This window comes from Oryctolagus cuniculus, chromosome 14 (genome assembly GCF_051225735.1).
Source record: "Oryctolagus cuniculus isolate XC-2025 breed Fujian yellow rabbit chromosome 14, ASM5122573v1, whole genome shotgun sequence".
NCBI lineage: Eukaryota > Metazoa > Chordata > Mammalia > Lagomorpha > Leporidae > Oryctolagus > Oryctolagus cuniculus.
In genome coordinates this window covers 39,458,891-39,479,179 of record NC_142880.1, presented here as the reverse complement: position 1 = coordinate 39,479,179, position 20,289 = coordinate 39,458,891, and the positions used below count along the sequence as shown (strand labels likewise).

General features: G+C 47.6%; 1 protein-coding gene across 7 annotated transcripts in view; it reads left to right on the top strand.

The window, feature by feature from the left end:
• MCCC2 (methylcrotonyl-CoA carboxylase subunit 2) overlaps window positions 1-18,616 on the top strand; it is a 73,096-nt gene extending 54,480 nt beyond the window's left edge. For all 7 annotated transcript variants that reach the window (XM_002721104.6, XM_051833261.3, XM_089312584.1 and 4 more), the window contains 6 exons: window positions 3,914-3,990; window positions 8,711-8,777; window positions 11,774-11,930; window positions 12,658-12,772; window positions 13,570-13,655; window positions 17,721-18,616. In XM_002721104.6, the coding sequence (XP_002721150.1) occupies window positions 3,914-3,990; window positions 8,711-8,777; window positions 11,774-11,930; window positions 12,658-12,772; window positions 13,570-13,655; window positions 17,721-17,838 (620 nt within the window). In that variant the 3' untranslated portion in view covers window positions 17,839-18,616. The remainder of the gene's footprint in view (window positions 1-3,913; window positions 3,991-8,710; window positions 8,778-11,773; window positions 11,931-12,657; window positions 12,773-13,569; window positions 13,656-17,720) is intronic.
• The last annotated feature ends 1,673 nt before the right edge of the window (window positions 18,617-20,289 follow it).

The window sequence follows — 20,289 nt, the reverse complement described above, 5'->3', positions numbered from 1 at the left end:
TAATGTTGGGGGGAGACAGATGCAGTGTGTACGCCTTCATCTGTGGCTCTGGGGCATTGTCTGAATAAAGAGGTTCATATAATAAAATGAGCAGAACACATTTGTGTTCTTTTTCTCTAGATAGCTGTAATTATTTTGAAAATCTCAGCATTGCCTTCTTCACTTAGTCTCTGATGTAACTAGGAGACTATATGTGTTGCTTAGTTTCCTGGAAGCATGAAGAGTAAGTTAAACCTTCTCGCTGCCCCTGTCTACAGAGAGTGCCTGCACACTGCCTCTGCCTTAAGCTGCTGTGTGCAAGAACTGGATTGAGAATATAGGACAGTGTACCAGGCCTGGAAAAAACAAAATGATGCTTGTAATTCTGTCATCTCAAGTGTTCAGTCTATAAGCCTTTGGAGAAAAAGATTGGAAGCAGAGGCTAGACCTGTACTAATCTATCTTGGACAAACAGCAGGGCAAATTTCGTGGTTTTCCTAGGTTCTGAAAAGCTTGACAATATAATGGTTATAATATAATGAAGATAACACATCAGAGCAGGGGAAAAAGGTAGCTGCAAAAATCCCAATTTCAAATGTAGGTTGAGGCTTAAGGATAAGTCACAGTTCCTTTTAGTTAGATTTGTGAGCAGGAGAAGGGTTCATACTGGGAGTGGAATTTATGTTTTTGTATTTAGGTGTTTAAGTGATTAAGAGCTTTTTGCTTGATATATAGACAGGATTTGTTCCCAGATAGTCCAGGATGTAACCCTCACTGTGTGGCAGTCTCACACAGGGCGATGCTTTTTCTGCTTTCTCTAAAGATGGATGGGCTGTCCTTGTCATCCGCTTTGCATCTTTGCCCTGTGTTTGCTAAAAGACTTGTGGTACCCTTGCCCCCTAGAATACCAGCGACACAGCCAGTGTCCTCCATCTCTTGGCTGTACTAGAATGCGAATAAGGTTGGGAGAAGGAGAGGGGAGTGAAAAGGGGAATGAGAAGGTGACTGGGGATAACAGGAGGATGGGGGCTTGAGAATAAGGATGGGGCGGAGCAGAGGGTGGGAAGCACACAGGTGAGGGGGTGAGGGGAGAGCAGATTTTTCTGGGGCCCACGTGGTTTCCACCCTGCCTCAGCACTTGCCGTAGGAAGGCCCTAGTATTTCTTGGCCATTTTGCTTCCCTGTTTGGAACTCGTTTGGATCAGGCAGTAGGTAAAGGCCCACCCTCCTTGGTGTCCCACTCGGCAAGCCCTGCTGTGCCTGGAGATGCTCAAGCAGGCCCGGCATGGGCTGAGGGTCTCGACCGTTGACTTAGGTCTGCTGGAGGTGGTGTGTCTGCACGCCGGCGTCTTACTGGGGAGTCGTGTGCTAGATTCCCATCTCTTGGTGGAGTGCAGCAGCACTGAAGAGTGGAGTGCTAGGCCTTTCTGGAAGCTTACCCCTCTCTGAATTGCTGTGCAAGTGCCAGTGCCAGTTAGCTTTTGGCTGGAATTTTAGACGTGAAAGAGAAGGAGAAAGCTAGGTGGCCATCACATCAGTGTTTTGCTTTTTCCCACTGAATATGATGATTTCTTACAGTAATAAATCAAGACAAAGGCAGAGTAAAGATCAAAAATAAGTCTTTAAAAGGTCCATGTTCTGGGGGACAGGCGTTTGGCACAGTGGCTTAGGCATTGCTAGCAAGGCCTTGGGTTCCAGTTGCAGGTCTGCACTCTGTTCCAGCTTTCTGCTCATGCACACCTTGGGAGACAGCAGGTGACGGTTCAGTACTTGGGTTCCTGCTGCCCATATGGGAGACCTGGATAGAGTTCCTGGCTCCTTCAGCCTGGTCAAGCCCTGGCTGTTGGTGGGGCATCTGGGGAGTCAATCAGACGAGATCTCTCTCTTTCCCTTTCTCCACCCCACCCCCGTGTGTGTGTGTGTGTGTGTGTGTGTGTGTTTTCCTTTCAAATAAAATAAATTCAAAAAAATAAAGACAAAGTCAGTGCCCTGGCTTGTCAGTACGTTGGTGTTTTCTTACCTCTTAACTTGGCCTCAGTGATGTTTCTGAGTATCTGGCAGGCACCAGGTCTGTCTGTTGGAGACAGAATCCAGTTGCAGGGACTTGTGTAGCATGCTCTCTTTGACCCACTTACCCAAGCCTGATGTGCTGGTTCTTGGGCTCTAAGCACTGCCCCCATTTCTAGTTGGAGGTGGGCTTGTTGAAAGTCTCTCTGGCTGGTCACGTTCTTTAGGTTGCAGAGCATCAGGCTCCGAAGTCACCTATGGTACCTGCCTCACAAGACAGCAGTTCCCTGCCCTGCCTCTTTTCTCCCAGGTGTGTGTGTGCGGGGCAGGTGTTTGGAGTGGTAGTGGAAGCCATGGTCAGATACAAATGACACTTTTGGAAAGGAGAAACAAAGAAGTGTGAAAGTAGAGTGATTCATTCTTCTTGGCTGACCTGGATTTCTTACTTTATCTGTGGTCTCCGCTAGGAGCCAGGTGCTTCCTCCTGGTCTCCCATGGGGTGCAGGGCCCAAGCACTTGGGCCATCCTCCACTGTCTTCCCCGGCCACAGAAGAGAGCTGGACTGGAAGAGAAGCAACTGGGACAGAACCAGCGCCCCAACCGGGACTAGAACCCGGGTGCCAGCACCGCAGGTGGAGGATTAGCCAAGTGAGCCACGGCGCCGGCCTGAATTTGTTTTTTAATTGCTTTTGCTAATTCAGCCTTTTTAAGGGTCTGTCATATCACAGAATTTTCGGTTAAGCTGGCTGATAGCTCTGGACGTTGGTCTACAATTTAAATGGCTTTAATTTGTTACATTTCAGAAGATCCCTAGTGGGTGGTGTTAGGCCCAGTTCGATTGTCCCCAAAGACCATCAAGGAGCCGATACACTGTAAAACACATGAGAGTTTTATTGCAGGCCCGGGTCTGGACTCTCAACCACCACCAACACAGCAGATTTGAATTGAGAGCCCCGACTCTTCAGTTTACAGGGTTTTTATAGGGTTTTCAGAGACGTTCTATACATTATGGTACCATTTAGCAAATCATCTCATTCTACGGGAAATTCAAAGAACATCTCTTGGAATTGATTAGTGCATCCAGTGGCAGAAATGGACCTAGTAAAGGTGGTTGGATGGCTTTGGGGTTGATGCCTTTTAGATTGATTGGCTGAAGTATAGGGTCCAAGCCGCTAGGATGTATGTGCCAAACTGCAGGGTCTCGGGATGTTATCAGTCACCTAAACTGCCTGAAAAGGCACCTGGAACTTTAGGTATTTCCCTGCTATCTGCTGATTGGCTGTTGCTAGGAGAGTTTATTGCAAGGGGAGCTCATTTATTTATTTTTAGGGGCTTCTGGCTCAGGGTTCAGGGCCTGGTCAGGCCCGAGTTACAAGATGGAGGCCTATTTTAAAATAGCTGCACCTTGATCCAGGCTCAGATCTCTCAGTGGTACACAGTGGGCACCCAGATGTGTGTTAAGTGAATGAGTGAGTGTGGGCTCCCAGATGTGTGTTAAATGAGTTAGTGGGTGACAGTCAATCAGATGGGACAGTATACATGCACCATGACTGTTACAAGATGCTGCCCTCCAAACCCAGAATCCAGTACTACAGGAGTGAGGAATTGTGACGTGAGTTGTTTTGTACCTTATCTATTAGAGTGTCATCTGATTTTCACTGGACAAGAGTGAAAATGACACCTTTTCATTGGTTACTGTTTATAGCCATTGCCTATATTCCTGCTGAACTAGGCATCTTCCTACTTTTTTCTTGTTGAACTCTTTATTTAGTGAAGCATTAGGTCTTTGGCTATAATATAAATTCAAAATATGTTATCTGAAAAATAGAATAAATTGGATCTGAAATTAAAGAATGTGCAAATATGTCATTTTTGTTGTGAATTAAAAACCCTCTGAAAAAATAAAACTTTTGAATTTTGTTTTGAGGATTTGCTCGAATTTTTGGATACCCAGTAGGAATCATTGGAAACAATGGAGTTCTCTTTTCTGAGTCTGCAAAAAAGGCAAGTATTGTTTATAATGCTTCAGGATTTTCTGTTTTAATTTAACACAAGTAACTTTGAAGGTCAAGCCATGAATTAAAGCTTCTTATTGCATAAAAGATTTAAAATGTTTCTCCAGGTGCCGGAGCAAACAGAGCATTCTTTGCAGGTGTGTGCATGTGCATAATCTTTGTGACTTCAACATGGTGTCATTGATGGGCTATCGAAAAATGAGTGTCCTCATCTTAGGACAGTTCTTGTGTGTGTGTGTGTGTGTTAAATATTTATTTATTTATTTGAAAGGCAGAGTTACAGAGTCAGAGATATCTAGATATCTTCCATCTTCTGGTTCACTCCCTGAATAGCTGCAATGGCTAGGGCTGGGCCAGGCTGAAGCCAAGAGCCTGGAACTCCATCTGGATCTACCATGTGAGGGACTCAAAGACCTAGACCATCTTCCGCTGCTTTCCCAGGCCATTAGTGGGGAGCTGGATTGGAAGAAGAGCAGCTTGGACTGGAACTGGCACTTATGTGGGATGCCAGAGTTGCAGATGGTGGCTTAACCCACTATGCCACAACACCGGCTCCTAGGACAATTATTGGATGGTACTTGAAGTATAGTTGCTATAGAGGACACGCACATGTATTTTTTTTTTTAAAGATTTATTTATTTATTTGAAAGGCAGAGTTTCAGAGAGAGAGGGACAAAGAAATCTTCCATCTGCTGTTTTACTCCCCTAAAGGCCAAGTGGCTGGAACTGGGCCAGGATAAAGCCAGGAGCCTCATCTGTGTCTCCACAAGGGTGCAGAGGCCTAAGCACTTGGGCCATCCTCTGCTGCTTTCCCAGGCACATTAGCAGAGAGCTGGATCAGAAGTGGAACAGCGGCTGGCGCCGTGGCTCACTGGCTAATCCTCCGCCTGTGGCGCCGGCACCCTGGGTTCTAGTCCTGGTTGGGGCGCTGGATTCTGTCCCAGTTGCTCCTCTTCCAGTCCAGCTCTCTGCTGTGGCCCGGGAAGGCAGTGGAGGATGGCCCAAGTGCTTGGGCCCTGCACCCGCATGGGAGACCAGGAGGAAGCACCTGGCTCCTGGCTTTGGATCGGTGCAGCGCGCCAGCCATAGCACACCAGCCATAGCAGCCATTTGGGAGGTGAACCACCGGAAAAGGAAGACCTTTCTCTCTGTCTCTCTCTCTCTCTGTGTCTAACTCTGCCTGTCCAAAACAAAAAAACAAAACAAAAACAAACCAAAAAAAAGAAGTGGAGCAGCTGGGACTTGAACTGGCACCCATATGGGATGCCAGTATTGCAGGCAGTGGCTTAACCCTCTTTGCCACAATGCCAGCCTTGCATGTGCTTATGTTCTAAGAAGGTAGAGAGCACTCGTTCTGAAAGTGCCTTATTCTGGCGAGGTTCCCAGGTCCTGAGGCGTGGTGTGTTCCCTCCTGTCGATCCCTTTTCAGCTTTATTCTATTTTTATTTTTTAGAAATGGAAAAGCATTGAGTCTTTGATACTGGAGCTCAGACTTTAAAAGGGGGAGTTCTTGAACATTGTTCAACTTAGTGTTTGATTTCATACATTAGCTATCTCAGCTTTGCTGAAATTGGCGTAAATGTAATTCATGTTCTTCTTTGATAAAATGTTTTCTTAAGAAAAAAGATGACAGGCACCTAAGCTTTTTCAAGCCCCCTTTGGGGAGGCATTTTTCTTTGGTGAAATGTTCTGTCAATAAAATCGGCTTCTATATCCTGCTATTCATTATTGTTCCCTCAAGTCACTTATGAAATGGAAACAATCAAGTAAAAATTAAAAAATAAAATCACCATGCCAGAAATAACCTTTAGGAACATTTACTTTTGTTTCCTTAGTTTTTTTCTTTTTTGAAAAACAAAACAAAACCCAAAATGTGTATTGCCATCTATATAGAAAGAGGTTTTACTTGTTTTCAATTACCAGTGTAGTGCGTGTTTCTCCAAATAGTACCTGTTCCTGAAATAATGCCTTTTACTGTATATCTAGTATACTTATTGAAATGGAGGCAACATCTGACTGGGGAGGAACAGACTCCATCTGGTTTTATTTCTTGTCTGGGCACACATAAACCCTGGAGGGGTTGGGTCTGGCTCAGTCTGACATCTCATTTGTTGAAGTAAGCCCCAGAGGTCTGTGTGATTTCCTCATTCTTGTAAACACAGTCTTATTCAGGTTGAGCAATTACTTGGCAATTTTCTACCTGCCAAGATCTTTCCAGCAGAGGTAATGGGATCTGCAAATAGAGAAAAACATAAAGGAAGTGGTTGATGAGAGTTTTCTTACTCACATGATCTTTAGACAATAGGGAGGGAACAGTTACATTTTTGTACCATTATTATTTTTTAAAGACTTATTTATTTATTTGAAAGGCAGAGTTATAGACAGAGAAGGAGACACAGAGAGAAAGAGAGAGCTCTTCCATCCACTGGTTCACTCCCCAAATAGCCGTAACGGCTGGAGCTGGGCTGGTCCAAAGCCAGGAGCCAGGAACTTCTTCCAGTGGGTGCAGGGGCCCAAGGTCTTGGGCTGTCTTTCTCTGCTTTTCCCAGGCACATTAGCAGGCATCTGGGTTGGAAATGGAACAACCAGGACTCAAACTGGAGCCCATATGGGATGCTGGTCTTACCCACTACACCATAATGCCGGCCCCCATTTTTGTACCATTAAATAATTTTCTAAGTTCAAGATTAGAAGTACTGTTTACAAAGGTACTTCAAAAAGGTTGTGGAAAAATGGAATTAAAAGATCAGTCTGTTTTGGGATTTAAACTTACACTTTAATTGCATTTTCCCACAACCTTTTTCTTTCTTTTTTTTTTTTTTTACAGGCAGAGTGGACAGTGAGAGACAGACAGAGAGAGAAAGGTCTTCCTTTGCCGTTGGTTCACCCTCCAATAGCCGCCGCTGCAGCCAGCGCACCACACTGATCCGATGGCAGGAGCCAGGAGCCAGGTGCTTTTCCTGGTCTCCCATGGGGTGCAGGGCCCAAGCACCTGGGCCATCCTCCACTGCACTCCCTGGCCATAGCAGAGAGCTGGCCTGGAAGAGGGGCAACCGGGACAGAATCCGCGCCCCGACCGGGACTAGAACCCGGTGTGCTGGCGCCGCAAGGTGGAGGATTAGCCTATTGAGCCACGGCGCCGGCCCCACAACCTTTTTGAAGTATCCTCATTTGGGGGGTATGATGGTAAAATATACACATATATATAATATATATATATATATGTGTGTGTGTATCTATCTATATAGTTTAAAGATTTTTTTGTTTGACAGATAGAATTAGACAGTGAGAGGAAGAGACAGAGAGAAAGGTCTTCCTTCCGTTTGGTTCACTCCCCAAATGGCCGCTACGGCTGGCGCTGCGCTGATCCGAAGCCAGGAGCCAGGTGCTCCTTCCCCGTCTCCCACACGGGTGGAGGGGCCCAAGCGTGTGGGCCATCCTCCACTGCCTTCCCGGCCACAGCAGAGAGCTGGACTGGAAGAGGAGCAGCCGGGACTAGAACGTGGTGCCCATATGGGATGCCGGCGCTGCAGGTGGATGATTAACCAAGTGAGCCACGGTGCTGGCCCCAAGATTTATTTTATTTATTTGAAAGATAGAGTTACAGAGAGAGGTAGAGACAAGAGAGAAAGGTCTTCCATCTGCTGGTTCACTCCCCAGATGGCCACAACAGCTGGAGCTGTGCCGATCCGAAGCCAGGAGCCAGGAGCTTCTTCCGGGTCTCCCACATGGGTGCAGGGGCCCAAGGACTTGGGCCATCTTCTACTGCTTTCCCAGGCCGTCGTGGAGAGCTGGATTGGAAGTGGAGCAGCCAGGACTTGAACTGGTGCCTATATGGGATGCCGGCACTCCAGGCCAGGGCTTTAACCCACTGTGCCAGAGCGCTGGCCCCTATATATATATTTAAAGATTTATTTCATTTATTTGAAAGGCAGAGAGACAGGGAGAGAGGGAGAGAGAAAGAGATCTTCCATCCGCTGTTTGGCCATGACCAGCCAGGGCTTGTCCAGGCTGAACCAGGGGCCTGTAAGTCCACCCAAGTCCTGTGTAGGTAATGGGGGCCCAGATATTTGTGCCATCCTGCACTGTTTTCTCAGGCATGTGAGCGGGGAGCTGGGTGAGATACAGAGCAGGCAGGACTCAGACCAGCACTGTGATATGGGATGCTGGCACCGCAAGCAGTGATTTAACTTACTACACCACATGCCAGCCCCTTGAAAGATAGATTTTGTTATAATCTTGATGCATGAGAGAATTTCAGATGGTCATCAGAATGTAAATGTCATCTTTGATATCCCAAAAGGACTTAGCATTCTGTCTTCTCTAAAGTGGTGAACTAGAGGATTGTCTTACAGCAAAGATCAGCATTCTCACTGGCAGCAGTTCTTCCCTTTCTCTGACTGAACTTTCCCCTTCTGTTGGGAATGTTAGTGACTGGCTTCAGCCTCGATGCAGTTGCCCTACAGCCATGAGCCTGTGATTCCACGGGTGATCATGCAAAACACGCAGAGCACGAACCCACGGTGACATCTATCCTGTTGATAAGGGGGCAGCATTGTGCGATCACTGTTACTGTCCGTACAAGGTCAGACAGCCAAACAAACAGCGTCGTTTCCTGTCTTTGACCCAAGTTGTGGCACTCATAGGATGCATGATGATTATAGAGTTGCTAACTCCCTTTTAAAGAGATTTCTGTTATTTACTTATAGGCTGCTCACTTCATCCAGCTGTGCTGCCAAAGAAATACTCCCCTGCTGTTCCTTCAAAACATTACTGGTGAGAATCAGTTTGGTTGCATTGATCCCAGAGCTGCGCAGACTTGAGTGGCCCGTGCAGGACGGCACAGCCGTAGACCCCTTCCCTCCCAGCAGACAGCTCTACTGAGTGCTCTTCCCAGGGTCTCTTTCAGGGTGTGCACACTTTTCTTTGTGAATGTTAAATATTTTGAGGCCATTATGCACATTTCCTAAGTGAAGCAATTTCTGAGTTATGTAAATCATAAGCATTCAAATGGCCTCTCTCCTCCCCACACAGCCTTCTCTGCAGGAACACGGGCTGAGCTCTGCCAGAGGTGGTATCTGGTCCGCCGGTTCTTCCCCAGTGCCTCATTCCCCCTGGGTTTCAAGCAAATGTTCTGGGCTTCCCCTTTCTTTATCTTTTGTTGCACAGTTACCTGGAGCAAAATATTTTCAAAATGGACACATATATCCTGGGCCAAAATCATGGGATTTCAATTTTACCTCCAAAGAGTTTTGTCAGCTCTCTGGACTTTGTGTTCCATGGATGATCTGCACACAGTGGATGAAATGATTTTTGAAGTCTTTCAGTTCCAGGGTTCTGTTCTCCAGACAACTCTTCCATACTTGTCTTCTATGCTTCTCCATATGTTGCACAGGGCCTGCCATACAGGAGGCACTCATGTTGGTTAGCAGAAAACTTCCTTTTCCGGCCAGCGCCGCATCTCAATAGGCTAATCCTCCACCTTGCGGCGCTGGCACACTGGGTTCTAGTCCCGGTCGGGGCGCGGATTCTGTCTTGGTTGCCCCCCTTCCAGGCCAGCTCTCTGCTGTGGCCAGGGAGGGCAGTGGAGGATGGCCCAAGTGCTTGGGCCCTGCACCCCATGGGAGACTAGGAGAAGCACCTGGTTCCTGCCTTTGGATCAGTGCGGTGCGCCAGCTGCAGTGCACCGGCCGCGGCGGCCATTGGAGGGTGAACCAACGGCAAAGGAAGACCTTTCTCTCTGTCTCTCTCTCCCACTGTCCACGCTGCCTGTCAAAACAAACAAACAATCAAAAAACTTCCTTTTCCCTTCAAACTTCTAAGGCGCAGCTTCGGAAGGAGAGGCTCTTCCCTCTGTGGTGTTGGGATCAGGCGAGCCTTCCTGAGAAAAGGGGTCCCGCCCCTGACAGTGCCTCGGGCTTTAAACAAGACTGTGAGGACTCTGCTTCCTCCCGTGCCAGGCTGAGGTTGGAGATCCTCGATGAGTTTTGGAAGGAGTGATGACCACACGGCAGCACACGTAGAAGATGAAAAGGATTCCCAAGTCCAATCCAGGGACCTTTTTTTTTTTTTTTTTTTTTTTGGTCAGGCAGAGTGGACAGTGAGAGAGAGAGACAGAGAGAAAGGTCTTCCTTTGCCATTGGTTCCCCCTCCAACAGCCACCGTGGCTGGCGCGCTGCGGCCGGCGCACCGCACTAATCCGAAGCCCGTAGCCAGGTACTTATCCTGGTCTCCCATGGGGTGCAGGGCCCAAGCACTTGGGCCATCCTCCACTGCCTTCCCGGGCCACAGCAGAGAGCTGGCCTGGAAGAGGGGCAACTGGGACAGAATCTAGCGCCCCGACAGGGACTAGAGCCCCGGGTGCCGGCGCCGCAGGTGGATGATTAGCCTAGTGAGCCGCGGCGCTGGCCGGGACCTTCTTTCTGATAATGATCTGTGGATTGTTAACCAACACTGAGTTCAGCGTTGTGCTTGGAAGTTCCCTGTGTTTTTGTTCTGTTTGCCTGTGTTGGAAGCAGTGAGCAGAGTTAAGTTTAGTCTTTGAGGGAGCTGTGAGATACCCATTTGGAGATGTGTGGTCGGCTCCTGGATGAATCTGTGCTATTCTTCTTCTGCTTCTTCTTCTTCTTCTTCTTTTTAATTATTTATTTATTTATTTGAATGGCAGACAGAGAGGCAGAGGCAGAGGCAGAGCGAGAAAGAGAGGTCTTCCATCCACTGGTTCACTCCCCAGTTGGCCTCAATGGCCGGAACTGAGCCGATCTGAAGCCAGGAGCCAGGAGTTTCTTCCGGGTCTCCCACATGGGTGCAGAGACCCAAGAACTTGGGCCATCTTCTACTGCTTTCCCAGCCCATAGCAGAGAGCTGTTGGGAAGTGGGGCAGCCACTCAAACCAGTGCCCATGTGGGATACTGGCATGGCAGGTGGCGGCCTTACCTGCTATGCCACAGCACTGGCCCTGGTTCTGTGCTATTCTGAGGGCCGGCTGGGGAGGGTAATGGGAGGAGGCAGAGAGTGCCCTGTAAAGGTTGGTAGGGACAGTGCTGTCCTTCCTGTGGCGACCACAGTGAGTGAGGTGCTCCCTAGGAGTTGTCAGGGTTGAACTGGATGACCCAGTGCTGGAGATGTGCAAAGCTACGGTACCCGCATGAGAGAGGCCTTTGTCAGAGACCCGCTCAGGGAGGGAGGCCAGTGGAGGCTGACTCGGTGTTTATCAGGGGAAGAGGGACGAGCCCTCGCCCTGAGAGGCACAGAGACCACAGGGCAGTTTCAGCAGGGGCTTGAGGAAGCAGAATGTCCTGCCATGACACTGAAGGACACGTCTTTCTAACCTCACTACTGAGTCACTGGCGGGGACTCCAAGTGTCTCCATGAAACATTAATCTTCATTTCATCAAAGTTTAAAACTTCGCTCTGAAAGATCAGCCTGTGTTGTTAAACCAGGTCAGCGAATCCGGAAGCCCGCGGCCTGGCCTGGCCTGGCGGTGACCGCGGCTTAGCTTAGTGTCACATTCTGTCATCGTCAAGTGCCCGCCCTGAGGATTTCGTGCAGGTAGATTGCACCCTTGTGCTGTTCAGTCATCTCTGTGTGCCTCCCGAGGAGCTCTTGGGAGAAAAGTTTAGAAGTTGTCAGAGGGAATTTTACTTTTAAAGCAAACTTTGTTGAGAGCATATTTCACGTAGAGACGGTCAGGCAAGCTGTGCTTCTGCTACCTCAGTGGGACTTCTCAACAACCGCATCACCCACAGGCTCTGTCTGTCCTTCCTCCTAGGGTTTATGGTCGGTAGAGACTATGAAGCAGAAGGAATTGCCAAGGATGGCGCCAAGATGGTGACTGCCGTAGCCTGCGCCAAAGTGCCCAAGATAACCGTCATCATTGGGGGATCCTACGGGGCTGGAAACTATGGGATGTGCGGCAGAGCTTATAGGTGGGTGGCTGAGAAGGAGACACACTTGAAGGGTAATCGTAAGTGGTTGATTTCAGGTTTATTTAAAATACAGAACGACATTGATCCGTTATACTGTAATCTGTACCATCTGGCCAGGTGAAATTAAATTCAATGTTCAGTGTAGTATTAGGAAAAATTCTACAGTGGGAGCCAGGAGATATCAGAAATGGCTGATAACGAAAATACGGCCCATGAAGACTTGTGAATTGACAGTTAAGGGCTTGTTTTGTGAAAGGTTGTAGCCTTGTATAAATGTATAGGCTGGAAAAGAAGTAAGGCGGAAAGTCAGTGAAATGAACGTGTAGTACAGGAAGTTAGAAGGGAAACATGCATTAAATCCCAGGAAAATGGAAAGTGCAGACAAGAAGCAGAGAGGGAGGAGAGTGAGCACAGTGCCAGACGGGTTTGTTTGGGAAGGTTTAGCAAGCTTGAGGACCCCTCAGTGCAGTATCAGCAGTGCGCAACGGGGCGTGACCGCGGGGCAAAGGGATGTCGCGGATGACCTGGTCAGTGCCACGTCGCACAGGCCTCACTGCTGGGGCCTGCACTAGGTTCCCGTGTCAGTGTTGCTTCTGAAAGCTCGGCAGGTGATGGCAGTGCAGCAGGAAGCAAGAACCGCGCGGTTAAAAGGCAGGCAAGGACCTCCGCACACCTCTCTGCGCTCCTCTGAATTAATTTGATCAGTTCCTCTTCTCTTTCTCCCCAGCCCTCGGTTTCTGTACATTTGGCCAAACGCTCGCATCTCAGTGATGGGAGGAGAGCAGGCAGCCAATGTGTTAGCCACCGTAACCAAGGACCAAAAGGCGCGGGAAGGGAAGCAGGTAAATGGGTCTCTTCCCCTGGGGTTGGGCTTTGAGCTGTGAGTGCCTGGAGTGGAGGGGCGGGGCTCCCGGATGCCCTCTGGGTTCACTGGAGGGTATCTGCCTTTGTTTAGAAGATGCTGACCTGGGAGTGGGTTCAGCAGTTTTGGCTGCTCACACATTTTCTGTCCCCCCACCCCCCCACCCCCTTTCCTCTATTTTGCCTTTGGATCCCTTGAGTGGGAGGGCTCAGTCCTCAAGACCTGAATCAAGCAGACTGAGAACGAGGCCAGGATGACAGGCCAGTCAGCACGTAGCTGTTGTTGACATGCAATCTTTTTTTTTTTTTAAAGATTTATTTTATTTATTTGAAAGGCAAAGTGACAGCAAGAGAGGGAGACACAGATCTTCCATCTGCTGTCACAACAGCCAAATATGGTCCAGGCTGAAGCCAGGAGCCTAGAACTCCATCCGGGTCTCGCACCTGGGTGACAGGGACCCAATTAGTTGTGTTATCATTTGCTGCTTCTCCCAAGCCCATCAGCAGGGAGCTGGACCGGAAGCAGAGGGGCCAGGACTCGAGTTGGCGCTCTGATTCGGGTGCCAGCATTGCAGGAGACCATTTTACCCACTGTGCCACAACACCGGCCCCTAAAAATGAAGTCTCTTGCTGTCTGTGTGTCTGTTCAGGATTCTTCTGGTGTCCTGCATTGCTTTTTGGTTCTTCCACGTGTAGCTGTTCCTGGTGAGCATGCAGCCTGTGGGCTGTGGTCTGTTGTCCCCCCGCAGCCCCCTGACACCAGGCCCTTTTTTTCCAGTTCTCCAGTGCTGAAGAATCTGCTCTGAAGGAGCCCATCATCAAGAGGTTCGAAGAGGAGGGAAACCCCTACTACTCCAGTGCAAGGTGGGAGCCGGATCAGAGCTCACCTGCCGGCTGCATCGCAGCCATCTGTAGGCCTGAGCGGGTGGGGTGGCGCAGCGCTCACAGGGAGCACCACTAGGGTTTGCACAAAAAGAGGCTTTGCCTGCTGTCTCTTTTAGATGGGAAATGCCGATGCCCCCCTCTGCCCAGCTTCCCTGCACTGCGGAGCCGCCGCCAGTGTGGGATTCGGCCCCTCCCCATGTGCCACCCCCCGCTTCAGGTGTTGGGAGCCTGGCGGGCTTCCTGGGAGCTGGGAATCAGGGCACAGCCTCAGCTCTCACTCTCAGGAGTTGGCTCTGATTTGTGTTTAACAGTGCACACTCCTGTCCTACCCCTGTCTCTGACGCTTTTGTTGGCACCCCGATTAAGCACTAGTCTGAGTACTTACTGGTACTCGCTAGCAGTTTGTGTGTGCATTTAGAAGGTGATTGGTGATTGGTCCCAGCTCAGGTCCCTGTGTCCGCTCCAGGTAGTTGCCAGACACTCTCTTGCAGCTGTTGGTTGTTTCTTACACCAACCACTTAATGCGGCCGGCCCAGCTGCAGCCTTGCTGGCCTGTGCTTCCGGACTTCTGAGCACCTGTAATGTTCTGGGTCCTAGGATGCATCCAAGCTGCATGTCTTTCTCCCATCTTTGGACAGGTAGAAAAAAGACCTTAACTATCTGTGTCTTTTACAGTTAGGTTATGTTATACTCTGGTTTCTCTCCATATCGTATAAATATTTCACCTTTTACAATTAGGTTATGCTGTGATGGATGCCATTTGCAGGTGAAGGCAAATGAGAGGAGGGAGAGAAGGGCAGTCAGTCATTTGAGAGCATGCTTTACGGGGGCCCTGCTCAGCACAGGGGCACCGTGACCAGGCACCCAGATTTGTAAGAGCGTACTTAGCCTGAATGTTCCAATCATGCCATTTGGGATTGTTTTAAAAGCCTGTTTCCCTCCTTACCAAGTACACATTTTCACAAACACATTACAGGTATATTTTGTTGTGTGTCATGAATTCAATTAAGTGTGAAATATTTTAATCTTTGGGTCAGAAAGCAACATGTTCATCATTTTGCCATAAGGCAAGCAGACTTATGGAGTAGCCAGTAGAGGCAGAGAAGCCGAAGAAGTCTATGTAAGGTTTAAGACGAAGTCTGTATTGTGAGGTTACCTACAATTCTTGTCCACATACGATTTTTAAATTTTATTTATTTATTATTTATTTATTTATTTTTAAAAGGCAGATGGAGCAGGAGGGAGAGAGAAACAGATGCAGAAAAGAGATTTTTTCCCATCCACTCCCCCCATGTTTACAGCAGCCAGGGCTGGGCCAGGCAGAAGCCAGCGGCCTGGAGCTCCATCCAGTCTTTGATGTGTGTGGCAGGGACCCAACATTTGAGACATCGCCCTCTGCATCCCAGGATGTGCTTCAGCAAGAGCTGGAGTTGGAAGCAGAGCCAAGATTTGAAGCCAGACACTTCATTATGGAATACAAGTGTCTCAAGTGACAAAACTCTGGCCCCTTGCATAGGATTTTGACTGAAATGTGCAGGGACTGTTGGAATATTAAATTTGAAAAATAGCCTGTCTTGGGTAAGACATTATTAACTTGTTTTTCAGCCCTGGTTAAGATAAGTCATCTCTTGAGTAAGATTGCATCCTTTATTATTTTCTTACTAAAATTATTATTGTTTTGGGGATTACATTCAAGGCAGGAGATCATATGGGCCAAACAGGCTTATCTTTGGAGATTTATTTATTTTTTCTCAGAAACCTTGTATTTAAGGAATACAAACTTCATGCATTTCATAAATACAACTTTATATTTGGAAATTAATGTCAAAAGTCAGATTATTGGGGGCTGGCACCATGGCGTAGCAGGTGAAGCCGCTTCCTGCAGTGCTAGCATCCCATATGGGCACTGGTTCAAGTCCCGGCTGCTCTACTTTCAATCCAGTTCCCTGCTAATGGCCTGGGAAGGCATCAGAAGATGGCCCAAGTGCTTGGGCCCCTGCTCCTCCCATGTGGGAGACCCAGATGAAGCTCTTGGCTACTGGCTTCAGCCTGGCCCTGCCCTGGCCATTGTGGTCATCTGGGGGAATGATTCAGATGAAAGATCTCTCTCTGTAACTCTGACTTTCAAATAAAAAAAAATAAATCTTTAAAAATCAAAATCAGATTTTTTGTTAATTTGTAGATGAGTAAAACCTTCTTTTGAGTTAGTGGTTAGGAGATAGCAACTTTGAAAGATGCAAGGATTTTCTATTCTTTTTTTATTTTTTAAAGTATATTTGATTTTTGTCCCCAGTTGCTTTTTTTTTTTAAGATTTTATTTATTTATTTAAAAGGTAGAGTTAAAGAGAGAGGGAGAGACAGAGAGAAAGGTCTTCCATCCACTGCTTCACTCCCCAAATGGCTGCATTGGCTGGAGCTGGGCCCATAGCGAGTGCAGGGGCCCAAGCACTTGGGCCATCTTCCACTGCTTTCCCAGGCCACAGCAGAGAGCTGGATCAGAAGAGGAGCATCTGGGACATGAACTGGTGTCTATATGGGATGCCGGTGTGCAGGTGGAGGCTTATCCCACTACGCCACAGTGCCAGCCACACATGAAAGGATTTTCATGCCTTCCTCCAGTTTAGTAAAGCTCAGCTTAACGATAAAACTCCTTGACCGGCGGCCTAATTAGGCTTGGACAAGGCTGGATGTGTCTTTTCAGAGAGCAGGGTTATCTGTCAGCTGTCCTGGGCCCTCTGGTGCTTACCCTACCCTTCTATGTTACACACACAGTGTGCTGTTTACTTCTGCTGAGCTGCTTTTGCAGTCAGCAGATGAGCTATCTTTTATTTTATTTATATAAAGGGAACAAGTTTTGTGTATTTCATATGATGAGCTGCTTTCTTAATGAGCATGGTTAACCAGCCCTTTCCTCCTTGTGCTGCAGGCTGGGGGCAGGGGGAGGGGGGAGGATGGGCCGTGCACCTGTCACAGATTTCAAGGGTGACTTTCTTCTTTTTGGCCCTTGATACTTTAGGGTCCCTGTTATAAATATTTTATGAGCAGAGATTTGATTCATGTCTGTTAGTGGAAGAATGGTTTAATAATTCATGCCATGTCCAGATATTGAAGGCAGATTGTTTAAAGAAAGCAAAAATGCCACCTACTAATAACCGTTGAAAGTAATATTTCTTACTCATTTTTCAGATAAGTAAATAAATCTTTAAAAAAGTTTCTTCTGAAAACAGTTTAAAGTTATAACTGCACTTGTCTTTTTGTGACAAAAATATTTAAGGTTTTTTTAATTGATAAAATATACTGAAACTTATTTAGTAATTCGTATAATTTCTTAAAAGTTTGGGGGAATTCACCTTTCCCAGTAAAGACTCAGATTTTTTTTTAAGGAATTATTTGTTTGAAAGGCAGAGCAATATAGAGAGAAGGAGAGAAAGGAGACAGAGATCTTCCCTCCTCTGGTTCACTCTCCAGTGTCCCATAGCGTCCAGGAGCCCATAGTTCCATCCTGGTCTCCCACATGGATGGCAGGGGCCCAACTACCTGGACCAACACTGCTGCTTTCTTAGGTGCGTTAACAGGAAGTTGGATCAGAAGCAGAGCAGCAGGACTCGAAGTGGTATTCTGATTTGGGATGCTGGCGTTGCAAGTGGAGGCTTAGCTCTGCACCACAATGCTGGCCCCTCATTTGAGGTTATTACCTGGATCCTCGTGTCTCCATATTACTGACAGAAATACAGCAGCTTGATTTGTACATTGTTGTGGACAAAAGAGGAACAGGAGAGTTTTTCCTGAAATAAGCAAAAATATTTGTAAGCCAGGGATCCCTTTGAGATTCCACGCAGTGAGCAGTTTGTGAAGCCTTCATCTCTGTGTGGCATTCTGTGATGGCCTGGGACAAAGGCTGTGCGAATGTCTCCTTTTCCTCTCTGTGCCCTCTCTTGACTGTGGTACACAGAGGTTGACCTGTGGATACATGTGTTACCTGGAGTATATAAGTGGTGGTTTGGTGGTAAATTCATCACAGCTCACATTGTGTTCTTTTGCCAGGCTCTGGGATGATGGCATTATTGATCCGGTCGACACCAGAATGGTCCTGGGTCTCAGCATTAGTGCCGCCCTCAACGCACCGATCCAGAAGTCTGAGTTTGGCATCTTCAGGATGTAACCAGAATATAAAGTGTTTTCCACTGGACATGTACCAGAAATTAGCACATGTAATAGCTTTAAGATTTTACACTTTTTGAACATGTGGCTAGTACAGTAAATTTTTTTAGCACAGTTCATTGTGCTTTTCTGCCTTAAAAACATCAACAAGGATATCTATTTGGTGAATATTAATTCCTTTTAGGCTACTTAAAGAAAATCAATTTGCCACCCACAGAATGAAGAGAATAATTTCCAGTTATCCTTTCTGCCCTACAAGCAGCACGAAAAGCTCTTTAACCTGTAAATGGTATAAATTATTGAAGTTAGTTGTTGAAGTTCATTTCCATTGAAACGATTGTGTTGCTGATTATGCCTGATCTCAGCCGTCTATTACTCTCCCCTTCTGCCGCCCTCCTGCTGCTTCCCAGGCTGGGGATACTGTGCATTGTCTGCACTCCGGGCTCTGTCAGCCTGCTCCCTCCTCACTCTGTTCCTCTCTGACTTCTTTCACCAGTGGCTCTCTGAGGTCACCCTTGATCTCCATGTTGCTGAAACTCGTGGGTTCTTTTTGACCTTGTGTGGCTTCGCTCCACAGCATTCAAGTCGGTTGGATGCTACCTCCCTGAAGTGCTGTCCTTAGCTCTCCTGACCTAACACTCCAGGTGTTCTCCCAGCCTCCTGGGCCACTTTGTTTCCTGTGTAGGCGCCTCTTCCTTTACTGATCCTTCTCTGTTTCATTATTTGCTTTGATTTTATTAGACATGAATACATTCTTAATAAAAGATAAAAATAACACAGAAGTGTCTCTTTGTCTTTTTTATTATAGTAAGGTTTATGTATACATATATATAAAATGTACCATTTGAACCATTTTGCGTGTACAGTTCAGTGCATTAAGTACCCTCGCACTGTTGTGCAGCCTTCACTGCCATCCGTCTCTGGAATTCACTCATCGTCCCTAAGTGAAACTCCCCATCCATTTCACGGTAACTCCCGATTTTCCCTGCCTCCGGCCCCTGGCACAGTGCATGAGTTTCTCATGGCTTGATTTGTTTCCGTGAAGCCATTCTAGCCCCTCTGCTGGCTTCAGTTGCCATCAAAGTGCGGATGAGTCCTGCACTGAGTTCTGAACTCAGCCGTGCCTGTCTCCCAGGTCTCTCATGCACGCTCCCTGGGTGTCTTCGAGGAGCCGTGCACTCAGCCGTCAAGTCCTGCTGATTTTGCCTTCTAACTCTCTCTCGAATCCTCTCAGCACCACAGGCCTTCGACACGGGCTGCCTGCCTCCAGCCTAGTCCAGGGAGCCCCTTGTTCTGGAGTTAGAGAAGTGCACCTGTGGCCATGCCACCCTCCCACTTAGAGCCCTTCATGGTTTCTTATTTTTTTATTTTATTTTATTTAATGAACATAAATTTCCAAAGTACAGCTTATGGATTACAATAGCTTCCCCCCCCCCCCCCCCGCCCCAAAGTGCCAAACCCCGAAAGCCCTCTGTGATCTGCTGGACTCCTCTTCTCACAGGAGCGTGACTCCAGTCATTGTGGGCTTCTCCCAGTTCTTCGAGCCCACCGGATCCTCCCTTCCTTAGGGTCTCCAGTACTCTCTGCTTGAACTGCTTTGCAGTTCCTTCTTCACTTTAACCCCTCTGACTGAGGAATGTCTGCCACAGCCAGCACTGGCTTAGCTTCCCTCTGGGTGCCCTTGTAAAGCGCACTCTGCAATGACTTGGTGTGACACTGCCCGTGAGAGCAAGGGGCCTCCTGCTGACCCCGTGTCTCCCGTGCCTGGAGCTTGTCAGTGCTCCAGTATTCATTGAACGAGCAGGAAAAAAAATCCATACTGTAATTGATGTCTTCAGACAACATAGCTTTACGATTAGGTGTTCGATTATGTGACCCAATACAACTATCAGTTTTCCTAATGAAGTTAATATTTCAAACATTTGTGTGTGATGTCCCATTGAGACTGCATTTGCATATCAAAAAGTCAATTTTTTTGGGGGGGAGGGAACATACAGATAGAAGAGCACAATTCTGCAGTCGGTTGCATTTTCAGGAGGAACACATTCTTTCCTTTTTTCTTTTTTAAGATTTATTTATTTTTTTGAAAGAGTTGCACAGAGAGAAAAGGAGAGGCTGAGAGAGGGAGAGAGGTCTTCCATCTGTTAGTTCACTCCTCAATTGGCTGCAACGGCTGGAGCTCCACCAATCTGAAGCCAGAGCCAGGAGCTTCTTCCAGGTCTCCCATGCGGGTGCAGGGGCCCAAGCACTTGGGCCATCTTCTGCTTTCCCAGGATATAGCAGAGAGCTGGATCAGAATTGGATTAGCCAGGATGGATGCCCACATGGGATGCCACCACTGCAGGCAGCGGCCTTACCTGCTTTGCCACAGCGCCAGCCCCAGGAACACATTATTTTAAAATACTAGCTTATAATAAATTTTCAATTAAAATATGCATCCATATTAGACAAC